The sequence below is a fragment of the Brienomyrus brachyistius genome, chromosome 2, assembly GCF_023856365.1.
Source record: "Brienomyrus brachyistius isolate T26 chromosome 2, BBRACH_0.4, whole genome shotgun sequence".
Classification (NCBI taxonomy): Eukaryota; Metazoa; Chordata; class Actinopteri; order Osteoglossiformes; family Mormyridae; genus Brienomyrus; species Brienomyrus brachyistius.
Window position 1 is genome coordinate 47533570 of NC_064534.1, and position 17469 is coordinate 47551038.

At 49.5% G+C, this 17469-nt stretch overlaps 1 protein-coding gene across 2 annotated transcripts in view; it reads right to left on the bottom strand.

Annotated features, from left to right (window-relative positions):
- Positions 1-17469, bottom strand: part of LOC125721463 (tetratricopeptide repeat protein 28-like) — a 224340-nt gene that overhangs the window by 29984 nt on the left and 176887 nt on the right. For both annotated transcript variants that reach the window (XM_048997394.1, XM_048997384.1), the window contains exons 7-11: positions 9672-11013; positions 7682-8205; positions 5423-5532; positions 1533-1662; positions 1039-1257 (exon numbers count right to left, since the gene is read on the bottom strand). In XM_048997394.1, coding sequence (XP_048853351.1) covers positions 1039-1257; positions 1533-1662; positions 5423-5532; positions 7682-8205; positions 9672-11013 — 2325 coding nt within the window. The remainder of the gene's footprint in view (positions 1-1038; positions 1258-1532; positions 1663-5422; positions 5533-7681; positions 8206-9671; positions 11014-17469) is intronic.

Genomic DNA, 17469 nt, shown 5'->3' on the forward strand with positions numbered 1-17469 from the left:
CTGACAGCAAGGCTGCCACCGTCTCACAGAAGAAAAAGAGTTCTGGCTTTCATAACAGTTTTTTTTAACCAAATGCTGCCTAAAAAGTTTTGCAAACTTTGTTCTTTAGGTGAATATTTTACTACATCATTCTGGTCCACAGCCTTGAGCAGGGGAGCCCAACTCCAGTCCTGGGGGGCTGGAGCCCTGTGTAGTTTAGTTCTTTCCCTGATCCACCATGAATGATTCAGCTCAGAAGCTGTGTGGTAATTAGCACAAGGAGTTGAATCAGGTGTGTTAAATGAGGGGAAACCCAAAAATGTGCAGGACTCTGGCCCCCCAGGACTGGAGTTGGGCCCCCCTGGCCTTGAGTATTGTTGCTGCTGGAGGGTCATTTACTCTGACTAACACCACAGGTCACACATGGTTTAAGTAGCCATGTCACCTATCATTCACAACAGGCATAGTGCCCATTAAACACTAAACACATCATGATATCGCAGCTCCATTGTCCATCCATCTATTTTCTGTAACCACTTGTCCTGTTCAGAGTCACAGGGGGTCCACAGCCTATCAGCAGAAGGCAGGGAACAACCCAGAACAGGTGGCTAACTCCAACTAACCTCAGCAGAGTTACCCAGAGTTCCCAAAGGGGACCTCACAACAACATGGATAGAACATGCAAACTCCACACAGATGGAGGAATGGCAGAGACTCAAACCCTAGGCCCAGAGATGGGAGGTAACAGTGCTAAGCACCACGCCACTGTAACACAGCTCCTGTGTTCAGTAGTGAGTTAAAGAAAGACTGGTTAATGAAAAATAATAATGTAGATGAAACGCGCTGGAATTTAAAAAATATATATATTTAACTATTAATTATATTTAGTGAAAGCATATTTCTCACGTGTATGTTGAAAAATACATTATTGTTATGATATATAAATTATTATTAACTATAATAACTTAAGCTGGTAACCCTGAGGAACAGACCCCCAGTGCCTGTCACCTGCCCAGTTCCCCTCCCTGCAGTGCCCCACCCCCCATGCCTGCATCTCACCTGCCCCTGGAGCCAGTAGCCAGCTGTACAGGTACCCGGCAGCCAGTGAGAAGTAGAGCACCAGAGCTCGCTGGCTGCTCACTGCGTCCAGCACATGCTCCACCGTCACCGGGCTGTACGGGTCCGAGTCCTGATGCCCGGTCTGCCGCTCCACCAGCAGGTCGGCGAAGGCCCGGGTTCGACCGCGCTCCGCCACAGCCAGGGCCTCATCGTGGTGGCCTGTGCGGGGATACAGCCATACACATGAAATCAAGACCGTGACATACTAAAAAAGGTCATGTGACATGCTGCATTGCCGCCCATATTCAAAATAAATTGAATGAAATGCAAACATTTTTTTTACAGTAATCCACATTCAGTTAGGTCATCTTCCCCAGTTTCCCATCTTTCTGTTTTTTTTAAATAAATTTCTTTTCCAGATGTTACCAACACTAATATCCTTTTTGTAATAAGCTTCAGGTGCATAAATGTGCCTGGCTGAGCAGGGTGAGTACCGAGGCTGACGAGGACCCGCTGGAGAGCCTGGTAGGACGAGGTCTGCAGGTCGAACAGGGACAGCTTGTAGTCTGTGCTGTGCTGGGCCTCGTGCCGGATGGTCTCGAAAAGAGCTGACGCCCGGTACAGCTGTGGGGAACAGAGAAAGCAGGATAAGCAGGCGCCTACAGGTTCTGTGAGACACACGGATGGAGAACCTTAGACACAGAGGGTTCCATCCAAGTTATATAAAACACAGGTTTTTCAAAAATGTCTCTGTGTTTCCTTCTTCTACACTATGTCACTATGAGATATCCTTTTTCATATATATAAAAACATCTGCCAACTGTGTATATGGTCATCACCCAACAAACACCTAACCTAATAACACAGTGTGGAAGTTCACTGCATGGCCACTGTGGGAGAAAGTGCCATGTCTGTATTTGACCACTGGGTGGCAGTAGTCCCTTCACAGTAGGGTGCCCTCATTGCTGTGGCAAGGAATCAGGCGCTGCTGACTGTTTAACGTTGCTGGCTGTGTCACGCCTCTCATCTGTTTTGCACCAGGATGGGAGAAGAGACAAAGCTCTTATACAACTGGGTGAGTAAGAAAAGACCTTTGCTTAGCCAGAGTTTTGTTCCCAGATTTAAGGGCTAAGTTGTAAGCTGGACGAACAAAAACAAAGGCAAATTCAAAGCGAAGAAGACTCTAGAGTAAATGAGCTGATGAGTTGTCCTAACCGACTACTTAGAACACAGAACCAATGCTGACATCATTTAAAGAACCAGGCTGTAATCTCCACCGTACCAGGACAGACATTAAAGGGCACCCGAGCGGTAATGGGGGGGAGAGAATGGTGTAAGTAGCCTAAGACCATGAGACCCTGGCCTCGTATAGGCAGCAAATCATTTTGCTTGGACAGCCTTCTGCTGTCAAACTCTAATGCATAGGGAGTACCACTGCTGTTACTCAGAGGGACCATGAGTATTATTGTAGGGTAAGGTGAGTATCTCTACTGTTATTGTTGGGGACTGTGAGTATTATTGTAGCGGACTGTGAGTATCACTGCTGTTACTGTAGGGGACTATAAGTATTATTGTACAGGACAGCGAGTTTCCTGATACTGTAAGGGATTTTGAGTATCACTGAGGTTACTATAGAGGACTGTGAGTATTATTGCAGGGAATTGTGAGTATCACTGTTGTTACTGTAGCAGACTGTACTGTGTTATTCTAGGGGACTGTGAGTATCTTTCCTTTTACTGTAGGGGACTGAAAGTATCAATGCTGTTACTCTAGGGGACTGTGAATATTATTATAGGGGATGGTGAGTATTGCTGCTGTTACTGTAGTTCTGTGGTATACAAACTGTGAAGGAATCGCAGGGGGTACAGGTGAGGGAAAAAAACAGAACTGTGGGGGGCAGATCAATTTTGAAACTCCACCCTTCAGAACTAATAAAAATAATGTGAACACATTACATGCCTGTAGACATTATATGATGCTAACAAATTAAAATAATTAATGTGAGATATTGAATACACTGAACTGTTATGACAAGAAACGAAACAAAAGTTTACGAAGTTGCTCAGTTAATGCTGACATATATTGAGGAACCACATAGAGGCATTTCTAGCTGCTAGTAGTAGCAGAAGAAGTAATGCTAAAGCAACACCTAAAATGAGTAACAGTAAATACAGTAAATATAACAATACATATCTGGAATACAGTGTTTTGTGGGTGGAGGGGGATCAGGATAAATATGGGCCCTAGGGGAGTCACTTCATTTGTCCACGCACCCATTATTATTAATTTTATTATTTTATAACGTCTGACGTAATACGTCACCTGGAAAAAGCCCAATACTAACAAGATGAAAGGAGCCATATCGCCACCTATTTTAGCGGAGTCAGACATACTTCGGTTAATAAATCAATTCCCCTCTCGTACATCCACACTGGGACAAGGACAGCAGTCCGATTAAGTTGTGTAGTCAAGCTATAACTGTAGCTTAAATAAGCTGTGCATGTAAACGTACCGTGCGAGTACTATTGTAGGGGACAGTGAGTACTACTACTGTTACAGTAAGGAACTGTAAGTTTTGTTGTTGTTAATGTAGGAAACTGTAAGTATAACTGCTGTTACTATAGAGCAGGGGTCCTGGAGAGCTACTATCCAGTAGGTTTTCTATCCTAGCCGGCTTCTAATGAGCCACACCTGTTCCTGGTATTTGCATGAGAGCAGGTGTGGGTCATCAGAAGCCAGGTATGATAGAAAACCTACTGGATAGTAGCTCTCCAGTAGCGGAGTTGGAGACCCCAGGCATAGAGGATTATGAGTGCTATTCTTGTTACTGTAGGGGGGCTGTGAGTATATCTGTTATTACTGTAATGGACTGTTTGTTTTGTTGTTTTCACTGTAGGAAGCTGTATATATAGCTGCTGTTACTCTAGAGGACCGTGAGTATTATTGCTGTTACTGTATGGGATTCTGGCTGCTATTTCTGCAGTTGAGATGAGTGTGAATCACTGTCACTACAGAGGATTGTGAGTTCTGTTGCTCAAAACGATCCCCAGACTGTGGAGATCAGCCAGGGAAATATCTGCCTTGTGCGGATGTGGAAATTGCTACCATTAGCAGAAGACAAGAAAATCCAGCTTTTTCATCTCTTATGCTTTGTGATCACTCACAGAGTGGAAGAAAGAAGACTAAAGCACGGCCCCCCGCCCCCCAGCACCAGGGGGGAGATGAAGTTGTTTTGCTCCTTTTGTCTCTAAATGGCAGGCCTTTCAAACAGTTAATCAGGGGCTGAAAAAAGTGGAATCTGGATATCAGCTCGTCACGTCAATTCCTGTCTGGTGTCTAGCGTGATTTTGTCTAGACTCGTGTTCCATCTCCCCAGACACGCCGCTCACATGTAAGTGCAAGCACACGCCTCTGAGGTATGCTGTCACCAGGCCCAGTGACATTGACATGAGGTCAGTGTGCCAGCAGCCTTCCAGGAATGTTGCAGGGGAAGAGTGGAATGTTCACCCAGAATCGCTGGTGGCTCACTTTCTCCCTGGGTGGAATACGGGATGAAAGCAATTGCAGGAAAAGCCCAGGACCAGAATCAAAACCCCCCCAAGAATCTCACAGACCAGGGGCCCTGTCATTCCCCTGGTCAAGCAGAAGGCAACTTGCAGCAAATCTACATCAATTAACCCAAACACTCCCTCAACAGCACTTCACTCCCAGTGCAAACACTGATAGATTATAACACTCCTTTGACTGCTAGACGCTGCTGTAATGCTGACAATGCAGCGACCATTAACCGGAAACGGTTCATTTAACAAACAAACTGAATGCGAGTTCTGTGGGTTTTTAAGAGTGCAGATGATTTGTTCTACTATAGTTATTAATTATAATATGGTATATACTGGGTACACACTCAGAGTAACAAAGTAATTATACTTACAATTTACCTCCGATGTAAGCAAGATCTTTTTTATGGCAGGCTTAAAACCAAAACCCCAGGCAGGACAGCATAATTCCACGTCTAAGACATTAGCAGTAATACTATTTACGCTCATCATAATTACATGGCAGCGTAGCCTGATACAGATGGAGGAGGGTCCTGCCAAGCCTGGAACCAAAACTCACAGTCGCAGCACTGTGGGGTCCAGAAGACACGTCCTCTACCCTCTACACCCCAGACTCCCCTTTCATTATTTACACTGCTGTCCTCTTACTGCTTGTCCCCCTCCCTCTCTTGCCATGCTAACATGCAGATGAAGCTGTATCAATCGCAGCCTGGATGTAGCCATTAGGTGAGTGAAACAGGATGTTAGAGGGCACTGTGAGCACTGGAAGGTGCCACTGGGTACCGGCAGCAGACACCGGCCTTGTTCTCCAGCAGCCATACACATACCTGGTGCTGGGCCTCCTCCAGGTTGTTGCTGGCCCACAGGGAAAGTCCCAAACGGTGCCGGATCTTGGCTTCATCCTCCCGCCGCCCCAGCTGTTCTGCCAAGCGCAGACCTGAGGATGTGGGGGGGGGGTGTGAGCAATAATGATAACTCACATGCACCTGTCCAGGAATCACCCGTGGCAACACAGTCAAATATACAGAAGCAAACATGAATGAACACACATTACAGATATAAGTATAGAAACAGTACCAACAGAGACTGATTTTCCTAAAAGATATGACATACTTATTGACCAGACTGCATACATTTATTACCTTCCTAAGAGTTACTTATAAATCAAGCCAGGCATGATTTGATTGAATCTGAAGCACAAGCCATGAGGAAATGGGGTCCAGATGACCCGCGTGGCTGACTGTGCAGGCAGGAAATGGCCAAGCGCACGCCTGTCCTACAAAGTCACCTGGGAAGAGTAGAGGTGTAATTGGGGCGTCCTGCCTCAGCATGGACCCCAGGGAGGGAGTGTTCCTTCACCTTTTTTTCTCGCACACACTGTCTCTCCGTGTCCTCACAGAAAACGAGCCCCCCCCTCCCCGAGCAGCCCCTGAGGCAGAGTGGAGAGTACTCTTCAAAGCTCCTAATGCCCCTCGGTTTCCTCCCGCATCCTTTCTGCATTCCCACGCCCCCGGGAGTCTGCCGGCCCTGCAGCTTTGAAGCCTGCCACACTTTCTGCCTCACTCCCTCGCTCTCTCTCTCCCTCGCCTGGTCCCCTCCACTGCCCCCCTTCTGCCTTCTTCATCTGGGCTGGATGGGAGGCTCTGCTGGGCCACAGCGCCACTCAGGACTCATTAGACACAGTCCCTGAGAAAATTCGCAAATGATCCTTCATTCAATTCCGCTCTCCTCCTGCTCGATACGCACACACACATGCACACGCATAGACACACACACAGACACTCACACATGTAGGCATACCTATCTAAATGGGGAACCTTCTATTAGTTTCTATGAGAAAAACGCTAATCCCAATCATAACACCCTTAACCCCCATCCAGCCCTAACCCTAACCAAAAGTAATCAAACAAAATACAAGATTTGGCATTTTTACTTTTTTGATTGGATTTGCAGATTTACAGAATTAGTAAAATTGAGGTTATCCAAATGGGGAGCTGAAAAACGTCCCCAAAAGTTTCAGGTTTTACTACACTTTGGGGACAATTTGGTCCCCAAATGTGATCTATGCAAACACACACACACACACACACACACACACAGACACACACAGAAATAAGAGGTTCACTATGGTTCCCTGGGCCACTCGCAACGACGTCTAATTATGGGACCCATGGAAGCGAGCGACCAGGAGGAAGCGGGAATGAAAGGCAGCGTGACATATGCAAAGGAAGCAGCCAGAGACCCCCCCTGACAGACACGGCAACTTTACCAATTAACCACATCCCAATTAAACTCAGAGGCGGCTCAGAGAGGGAGGCAGACGAGGACACCGAGTGTAAAGTGGGGAGGGGGCACACTTCACATGTTTCTACATTTAGGTCAGTCAGAAAGAATTAATTGGCTGTCAGGAAGTGGGCGGGGAGTGCTGGGGGTGGCCTTTATCTAGCAGGCTCAGCATCCAGCAAGTATTAGAAGATGGAAAAACATAAGGTCACGGCTCTGATTGGGTCAGCTATTGACAGGGGGCGGGGCTTTGCTGTCTGTCATCAGTTTATGGTCCCATCATCTGGACAACCGGTGTCACCCGCCGTGACATCAAAGACTGGTGACCTGGAGATAGCTACTTGTCGTCACAAAGCTGCAGACTCGCGTCTCAGGAATGAAACGTGCTCATACCATATGACACGGCTCCCTGTGCTATATTTGGGAGATACAGGAACGCTAGCGTTGGCCCAGTTATGCATCTGGTAAACACATACAAAATGACGACATTAATAATCATGACTCAAGTTTGTGCCAGATGGAACCAGGAGCAAATTAATCCCTTTAAAACAATCCCAGATATTCACCATAACAAAGCATTTTTTTTTAACCTGTGTGGATCATTCTGGCCGAGGGTTTGAAGAGGGATTATTTAGGGCTCCTGCATTGGTCGATTCCAAGGCCAAGTGCAAGGAGAGACAGAACAAAGTGGAGAGTAGTGAACTTATGACTCACTGTTGCTAGTGAAACATCATGACTAATGACACAGGACTGGTATCGTCAGGACCAGGTTAAGCGCTAACAGGAAGCTAGCATGCACTCACCCTCCTGCAGGTACATGACGGCCTGCGAGTAGTTCTGCAGGGCGTGGTGGGTGCGGCCCAGGCTGCTGTAGGCCACCGTCTTGGCCGCCAGGTCATTGGTCTGCGCGGCGATGCTCAGGTGTTGCTCCTGGAAGACCACGGCACGCTCGTAGTTGCCCAGCGACTCGTAGGTGAGTCCCAGGTTGCCGTAGGCGCGGCCCTGGCCGCTGGCGCTGCCCGTCTCCTCGGCGATCTCCAGGTGGCGCTGGTGGCAGCGCAGGGCAGCCTCGTGCTCGCCCATTAGCTGATGCACGGCTCCCAGGCCGCTGCTGGCCTCGCCCTCCAGCGCGTGGTCCCCCGTGTCACGCGCGATACCCAACTGCCGCTCCAGACAGGACAGCGCCTGCTCATAGTTGCCCAGCTGGCTGTGCAGGCTGCCCAGCTCCCCGTAGGCCTGAGCCTTGCCCCCGCACTCGCCCAGCTCGTGGGCCACCACCAGGCGCTTCTCGAAGCACACCAGCGCCTGCTGCAGGTTTCCCATAGCCCTGTGGAGGGTGACACGGGGAAAGCTGTCAGCCATCTTCACTGCCCCCTAGAGGTGAGCGATGACCTACAAGGGCAGTGGAATCTGTGATCTGTTTAATGGCTTTTCATCAAGTGACCTTACTTTCTTATTTATTTCACAGGATGCAAATACTCATTTTTTTTATAGGAAAAACCTCTGTGTGAGAAAGCTGCAATGAAAAAGTCATCTAAACCTGCAAATGCTACGTAATATTTTATTTTCCCCAGGCGAAGACTTTAATGGATGGACTGAGTGGGACAGTACACCCAGTTTGATGCTGGCTGACATATATATACACAGGAGGGGGGTCAGTACCAGGGTATATATACACAGGAGGGGGGTCAGTACCAGGGTATATATACACAGGAGGGGGGTGAGAACGAAGGTATATATACATGGGGGGAGATTAGTACCAGGGTATATGTACACAGAAGGGGGGGCAGCAGGAAGGTATATATACAGGGGGGGAGATTAGTACCAGGGTATATGTACACAGGAGGGGGGGCAGCAGGAAGGTATATATACAGGGGGGGAGATTAGTACCAGGATATATACACAGCAGCCCTGGCACTGGCCATTCACACAGCACAGTCACACTGTCTGAGGTTAGACGCTCCATGCTACATTGTGAAACACACTGCTGCAGCTCACGCGACGCACCAGCATCGTTCAGTGTGGTTTACAACTGAGGTTTCTTCTTTTGTACAGCTACTCCGTGTGTCACCACAGCACACGAGGGGGCCTGTGAGGTGTAGCTCCGGCAGCAGGGGGCAGCGTGAATGCTGGTCGCCGTGGTCAAAGCAGTGCCCTTCGGTTCCAAATTAATGAATAGATTTTAACATGCCACTTTAAGTATCTGCAATGTTTATTTTTCTTCTCTGGCAGCGCTGACTGTTACAGGGGGGGCAAGCAGCTGACTAGAGTAATTTAGTATCCTGCTGTGTGCTGGCAGGACGGGGCGGGGGGTTCACCTTGACGGATGGCACTTGGAAGAACCCCCTCCTCCCAGGCTGACAGTTCACCCCCGTTCGGCCTCCCTATGCTGGGGGGGGGGGGCACTGATAGTCAGGGGTGCGACACAAAGGCTAATTAAGCCTGTTAATGCACACAGACCCGGACGTGCGGAATGCAGCCACCGGATTATTTAGTGTCCTTACACACTGCCCCCCACCCCCCGTTGCTGTGCATAACTCTGCCATCACTCTCTTAATGACATTAGCAGCTCACACATGTTTGGGGGGGGCAGACTGTAAGATAAATTCCAGCAGCCAGCTCATGACCACACGCTCAGCCTATCAGCAGCTGATCATCACATTTACAGCAAACATGCTTTTGATTTGATTTTGTGGGATTTTTTGGTTTAGGGTGGTGGCTAAGGGTGGAGTCCAAACCCCCACAGATTTATCGATCACCCAGGACGCAGATTCACAATCACTTTGGACTCACCTGTGGCCGTTCCCCAGGCCCCTGTAGGCCTTCTCCTGGTCCTGCATGCGGTTCAGGCTCTGGGCCACAGAGAGGTACTGGTCATAGTACTTGATGGCCTCCTCGTAGTCACCCAGTGCCTCGTAGCAGTCACCCAGGTTGCCGTGGGCTCGGCCCCGATCCAGCAGGGCCTCATTGCCGCTGAGCTGTTGTAACACAGCCAGCTGCTGCTCGAAGTAGCCAATGGCCTCCTCCATCACGTTCATGTTCATCTTGGTGATACCCATGTTGCCGTAGACCTGCGCCTCTGTGCTGGGTTCCTTCAGCTTCTGGGCCAACTCCAGCTGCTCCTCATAGCACTTGAAGGCCATGGTATACTTGCCCAGGGCCATGTAGACAGCCGCCAGGTGCCCATGGGCCTTGCACTCGCCCAGGACATCCGCCAGCTCCTGGTACACTTCCAACTCCTGGGTGTGGTAGCCCAGGGACTTGTCGTATTTCTGCATCATGCGGTATGTGGCACCCAGGGCTGCGTAGGCGGATGCCTCCATCTTCCGCTCACCGGCCTGGTGGGCCAGGGCTAGCTGCTGCTCGTAAAACGGCACGGCACCAACCAGGTCCTTCCTGCACACAAAGATGTCCCCAAGGTTGCCCAGTGCCCGGAAGCGGGCCTGCAAGTTGTTGAGGGACTGGGCCAGCGACAGCAAGTATTTCTGGCACTCCTCGGCCTTGCTGAAGTCACCCAGCGCCTTGAAGGCCAGCCCCAGATTGCAGTAGGCCTTGGCCTGACTAAGTTTGTCATGCAAGTCCTTAGCCAAAGCCAAGTCTTGCTCATAGTATTTCACAGCCTCCTGGAAGTTGCCGAGGCAGTAGTGGGCGTAACCCAGGTTGTGGCACACCTTGCCCTCATTCTCCATGTCCTGGAGGTCTGGGGAGAGGCGCAGGTACTGCTCATAGTAGGGCACAGCCTGGGGGAATTCACCACGGGAGCAGTGGAAGTTCCCCAGGTTGCTCAGGGCCCGGGCTTCGCTCTGGACATCCCGCAGCTCACGGGCGATGTTCAGGTGGTTCTGGTAGTGCTGCAGGGCACGGTCATGGGCGCCCAGGGCCTGGTAGGCCACAGCCAGGTTCCCGTGGGTGGAGGCCTGCGAGGCGCGGTCGTTGACCTCCATGGAGATCTGCAGCTCCTGCCGATGGTAGCGTACGGCCTGGTCGAAAATGCCCAGTGCATTGTAGGCATTGCCCATGTTTCCGTAGGCCCGACCCTGGGCGGCATAGTCACTCAGCTCCTGGGCAATGGAGAGATGGGTCTTGTGAAGTTTCAGTGCAGTCTCGTAATCCCCCTTCATCTGATGGATGATGCCTGCAGAGGAGGAGGGGGGGGGAGGGGAGAGGACACAATGAACATCCACACTCATTCTCTGGAGAATTTTCACAGAAAAAGACAGTTGACTTCTGTTCCCTCATTACCTGAGTAACAATTATAGAAAAAAGCCACTGGGTAACTGTCACTTATAAGAAGTCTGAGGTCTTGAAGCTCACTGGAGCATAATTATAAAAAAGGCAAGAATAATAGTAACTGACACACAATTGACTAGAGAAAACAAGCCACGTCTGCAGAGAGCCTGATACTCCATCCGACAATGGAGACTAAATTAAAGGGCTTCATTATGGCAAATCCCAAGGAATAAAGTGGTGGGTTTATTGGAACACATTGTATAGATATGGATGCAGTAACATGACTGCAGAAATAGGAATAAAAACTGTGGGATACTGTAATAAATCTAAGAGTCCTATGCTTTCAGTTGGAAACAAGTAAAACCTCCTGGGTGGGGGACTCCCCTGTGGGACTGTTCTCTTGCCCCTCCTGGGGTGGGTGTTCGAATGGCACCTCCACTGATTACCTGGTTACTTGTATGCTCTGCAGTTTCATGCTGGATACAGACATACATTGATTCAAATAAAATTATGTCTAAAGAGATGTACATTTGAAAGCGCAGGGTCAGTTCCTGGAGCATCTGGGGTCAAGGGCCTTGCACAGGGACCCAATAGTAAAATCACTCTGCTGATTTAAACTAGCAACTTTCCGATCACGGACTCAGTGTCCAAGCCCAGTGAGTCACACACCTACTTTACCAGGATGGCACTGCCGCAAAAATGGCTTCGTGTGCAGATTTATAAAATCTTTATCAAAATATAATACCTTGAAGACAATAAGAAGCAGACAGATGACAATAAACAAATAAAATAATGTTCCATTTGCACAAATACACTGAAATTCTTTAGTTTTCGTAAATCCCATTTTCTCAGTTCTAAAACACACACAGACATACATACATATGTACACAGGTGAGAGTGAAGTTTGAGGTCTGAGCATGGGGTCACCCATTTATCCAGCGGTTTTGGGGTATTTCAGAGGTTAGAGGGCCTTGCTGAGGGATGTGACTCCGCTGCCAAGGATGGGATTCTCACGCTTCCTGAGCCACATATCACACCCATGTAACGTCAAACACGCTCTATGCACAGTGCAGTGCGTCAGACTAGAAAACATGATGCTAATTTAGAAACACAAATGCACCTAAGTCTGTGATCTTGGAGTAACTGTTGGAGGAAACCTGCATGAACACAGGGAGAACATGCAAATCCCACATAGACAGACACACAGACACACACACACAGACAGCCGAGTCGAGATTTAAGGCTCCAGCCTTGGGGGGTGTGAGGCCCCTTAAGTAGTCCCAATAAAGCAATCAAAGACACACATGTTGGACACAACTCAGAAGGGGGCACACATGACAGGGACCGAATCTGTGTGGCACAATCACACAGTCCATTTAATATGTGCAAGCATATGTTGGTGGCGGGTGCAGGAGCAATCAGTCTGTGCACTTGTTGACCATTTCTCAGCCGATGCCTCAATGGGTTATCAGAACCAACCAATAATATTCCTGTAAACACAGATAGCAGCAGGAAGGCACAAAGAAAGAAAAAAGTAGCAAAGGATCAAACACTGAGACTGTTAATAGACAGACCACCGGCTGCTCGCAGCACCAGTATCTTGCAGAACCGATGTTTCGACGCTCTCCACATCTAGCACGACGGCGGGGAGAGACGCAGCCTTTCAAAATGTTTTTTCCAGAGACCGGAGTCGAGGTTCCCTCTGTGCTGTCACGCGGTGGGCTGCTAATACATAATTACAGGGCTGATATGAAAATGGGCCCAGACCCCCTCTGCAGGGGAAGCAGGGGCTGGAAACTGCTGGTGAAGGAGCCGGTGGTTTGAGGCACGGCGGAAATCACTCCAGCGAACGAAGGCGGTACACCATCTAATACATCTCCCTGCAATTTGGCCCTTCCGTCTCAGCACCAGGCAAAGAACCCCCCCCCCCCCCGCTTAGGCGGGCTGCCTGCCAAGCGAGGGGGACCCAGGACAGTGTGGGGCGTGTGGAGAACGGGTCAGCTGGGGGGGTGCTTCTTCAGCTTTTTTAATCAAGTCGAGTGCCACATAGTCTGGCAGCAATGACACAGGAGGAGAATTATGGGGAAAAGGGCAGTTCAGAGTTTTGGGTTTGCTCAGGGGGCGGGGCCTCATTCGCTATAAAAGGATGTAGTATCCACTGGACATGGACTGGGTGGGGCCAGGATGTAGAAGCATAGGATTGACTCACTGCTGGTGGGAGGGGAGACACTACAGGCCCATCAGCAGAACGGTGTATTCTATAGGTTGGCTGTAGAAAAGGGAGGAGGGAAACAGATGTCAGAATTGAGGAGATGAGGATTACGAGCAGTGATGTACACTGGAGCCTCTGCATTCTATTTCTGGAGATTACTGTCATACCGTGCAGAACCCCTGGGGGGCGCCATTAAACGGACGGCAGAAGCTGCACAAAAAAGACGCCATCCTCGACAGATTTATTTCCTCTGGTGACTCCGCGACACATTTCAGTGGTCTGGAAGATAAACTCACGATAACAAGGGGAGCTTTTATTTTTTTGCACTTGATCCCGTGAGAAGGAGGCTTGTATAGCTGTGGGAAGGCGGGTTTTTTGCTCTTGGGGAGTCTTCAACGGCAGCCTGCCAGGGACACTCTTTATGACAGCAATTCTCATTTATCAACCTTGTTATATGGACAGAACGTGACATAACTGGAATTGTACTAGTGGTAACCGAAGACAGGAAGCACACACTGGGGTACAGCACAGTCCCCCCCCCCCACCCCGCCCCCACCAGATTTAAGCCTGCAGCCTTTTATTCTCAAGCCCCCTCACCCAACCCCAAGGTGCTCACTCAGCATGTTACTCCCTACTTCTCCATCCTCGGACAGCAGCCGGGAGGGAGACATTTCATTTCTGCGAGGCGTTGTCTCCATGCTGAGAGATGACATTTTGGGGTAAGGGGTCAAAGGAGTGGAATGCAGTATGAAAGAGCGAGGAATCCCTGGGGGGTATTAATACACCTGTGACCTCAGGGGTCAAGGATCAGTCATGGATTTTCTCCTATTCACATCGTGCACAGCTTCACTGTAGCTGTTTGTGTCTGTGTGTGGCACCCTGAGCAGACCCCATTAGGAGGACCACACGACTTCCTGCAGATGCCCAGAAAGAGGGCCGAGGCTAAGGCTGACCTGCCCTTTCACATGGCTGTGGGAGGTGTGCGTTTCCAAGGATACAGCTTCACACCAGCACTCACAGCATCCAGAGGTGGGGCTTCTTCAAACTCACCAAGCAAACAGTTAGTTACAGCCCGCTTTAAGCAAAGAAGCAGAACCACCACTGACAAATATGCTTAACCGGCTGATAACACACACTTAATCCAATGGAAGCCTCATCTCCCCCTAGTGCTACATGGAAACGGTATGTTTACGGTCCTGCCCTTGCCGGTGTCATGTGACCGCAAAGGATCCAGACAAAAATGACAGAGCCCATTACCCCATCTTCTTGGCAGGAGACAGCATCCATCGCTGGGCACACGTGTCCAGGAGAAGGGGGGCTGTTCCAGTAAATTTGGTTGTAATGGATCATTGGCAACGGGGTTCATACCGGTGCTGGTCCGCTAAGAGGCTGCAGGGCTGTGCGAGGTCGATACTGCGGGAAAGCCCACCACCGGCATAGCCGCAGCCAAAGCAGCCTTTCACCACTCATAGGCAAGAGCGGATCAGGCCTGGGATTAGGGCACCATATCAGAGACGAGGAGGCCTTTCGCAGCGCGCTCTGCGTCTCCCGCTCCCAGGCCATACAAGCTGCTTTATGTCACGTGGGGACACGTCAGCGGGCGCCCCGCTTGCCAGCAGCGTGCCGAACAGCTACCATGTCTCCGTGACGATTCAATTATCCTCAGGCAGCCTGGCAACAGACTGACTGATCTAGGAAGTGGCAGAAAGACTCTAGGTAAGCAGATTCTGAAGCTGACGGTCTTCCTGAGAAGATGCACCGCGCCAGTGCTCCAGTATTGCCATGTATTTTTTTTCTGCCTCACTGGAATGCCTGGCGAGAGCTGGAATACTCCTTCTGGAGGCCCATACCCATCTTCGTGCATGTAATATCCCCCAGACTCACTGGATCCAGCCGTTCCCTCACAGCTTGGACCTCCTTGCTTCTCCTAGACTAGGCCTCTCCTGGACCGTCTGCCTAGAGCCTCTGTTTCAGGACCACATCCCCGTCGGTAAGCAGGGGGTGGCAGAATGAGCACAGCACCAGGACGCTAAGCCACATGCCACACAAAGCAAGTCGGACAGAAGCCATTAGCCCAGAGCCCCCATCTCACTGTCGAACAGGGGCTATGTAGAAAGTGATCGCTGCTGCAGGGCCCCAAGCTTCGAAACTGGATTAGATTCGGTGCCGGGCTGCAGGGCATGCTGGGTAGATTTGCATATCATCTCCCTCCCTCAGCTCCTTAGCAGCTTTTACCCAAACTGACAAAACTGTTTGGTTTTGTCATTTGTCCCTTTTGCACTGCTAGGTAATTTGTCAAAGACATCACAAAAAACACAGGGTACTCCTAACTTCAAAAGAAAACCTCAGTTCTGTCAAACAGAACATTAGGAGACAAAAAAACCCAAAGAACAACCTGCGAGCTGCACGCTCAGTCCGGAAAACCAGGGGACACAGAAGGGTTGAAGGGTACAAGGGGGAGGAGGGAACAGGATGGCCAGCAACACCTGCTGGCCAAATGCGGAACAACAAACAGGGACGGACAGGTGCCGACCTTGACTGCTGACCCTGTGTTGTTTCAGAATAAGTTCCAGTCCAGCCACAGCATCTCTCTGGATGAAAGCACAACTTAGCAGAGAGAAAATCACACAACACTCTGATGGAGAAATAGATTAACCCAGGAGGCAACATCTGCAGTTTGGCAGCGACACTTTGAGGGAAAGCGAGGGAGTGATCTTAGCGCCAGAGATGATGCGCTTGACTCCACAGGCAAAGACACAACCATCCATGTCACTGGTAGACAGTGTACTCAAACGTTTACGCCTTTAATAGTTTCAACGTCATGCCTTTGACAACAAGCTTAATATCAGACTTAATTATGTTAACAGTTTATTATTAACATTTATCATTACTCTTTCTTTAAAGTCTTAACAACAGCGTTTTTTTTATTTAAAGACAGGAAGAATGGGGGGTGCTTATCAAAGAATTCCCAGAATTCCCAGCAGTTACGCACATGCAAGAAGATGCAACATCTCCAGCTGACCAAAGACAGCTGTGATCAATGCCAGCTCCCCCCCCCTCGCCCACCCCAGTGCCCATGGTGACCCTGGGGCGTCCCGCCGGCTTCCTCGAAGCGTTTGCATCAACCGCAGTGGCTAACAGCAGCTTTGGGGATGTGACTCAAAAAAGGTGCCTGAGGGAAGAATTTACAAAACCCCCGCAGTGGCCTCACTGCTGCTTCCTCAGCCTGCCCTGTCCAGCAGACCTGCTGCCACCATCCTGACAGGAAGGTCACCTTCCGGCGCTCCTGGCTCAAAGCCCCCCTCAGTTACAACTATGCCTCTGTATTTACTGTTTGGCTAATTTTTTCATTGACATTTTCTGATCATTCATCCATCCATTCATCCATCCATCCAAATCCCAACCATTTATCCAATACAGGACCACTGAGAGCCACATATACAGCCATGGAAAAAATTGAGAGACCATCCATCCATCCATTTTCCAAACCGCATATCCTTCTGGGTCGTGGGGGGTCCGGAGCCTATCCCGGAAACAATGGGCATGAGGCAGGGAACAAGCCAGAAGGGGGGGCCAACCCATCGCAGGGCACACTCACACACCATTCAATTACGAGACCACTCCTGGCTTAATTGTGGTTCTACACTGTGCAGCAGTCTGGTTCCAGGCTCCCCAAGCGAGCTTGATGGGCCGAATGGCCTCCTCTCGTTTGTATAGTTCTTATGTTCTTATGTTCTTAAAATTTCTAAGACAGCAATACAGAAAAACTAGGTGAAGCAGGAGACACTGACAATAACCAAAAACCAGCCAGCTAGAAAGTAGAAGAAACTTCCTAATGCCAGAGATTATCGTCAACTTGTGCCTCATAAATCAGAGGATGACCGCAAGTGACCTTTAAAAAGAATGGCAAACATTAATGATGTGAAATGCACTGCCAGGACAGCTCATGACAGGCTCACACCTGAAGACCCGTAAAGCAAGGAAGAAGCGCTTCGTCCATGAGAACCAGGGAAAGGCCAGGCTGGAGTTTGCAAAAAATGTTATATTTCACACAGTTGCATACCCATAAACTGAATCTGAAGAGTGAATCTGAAAATGTTGCTGTGGTCTCTTAATCTTTTCCAGAGCTTTATGTGTATATGTGTATGC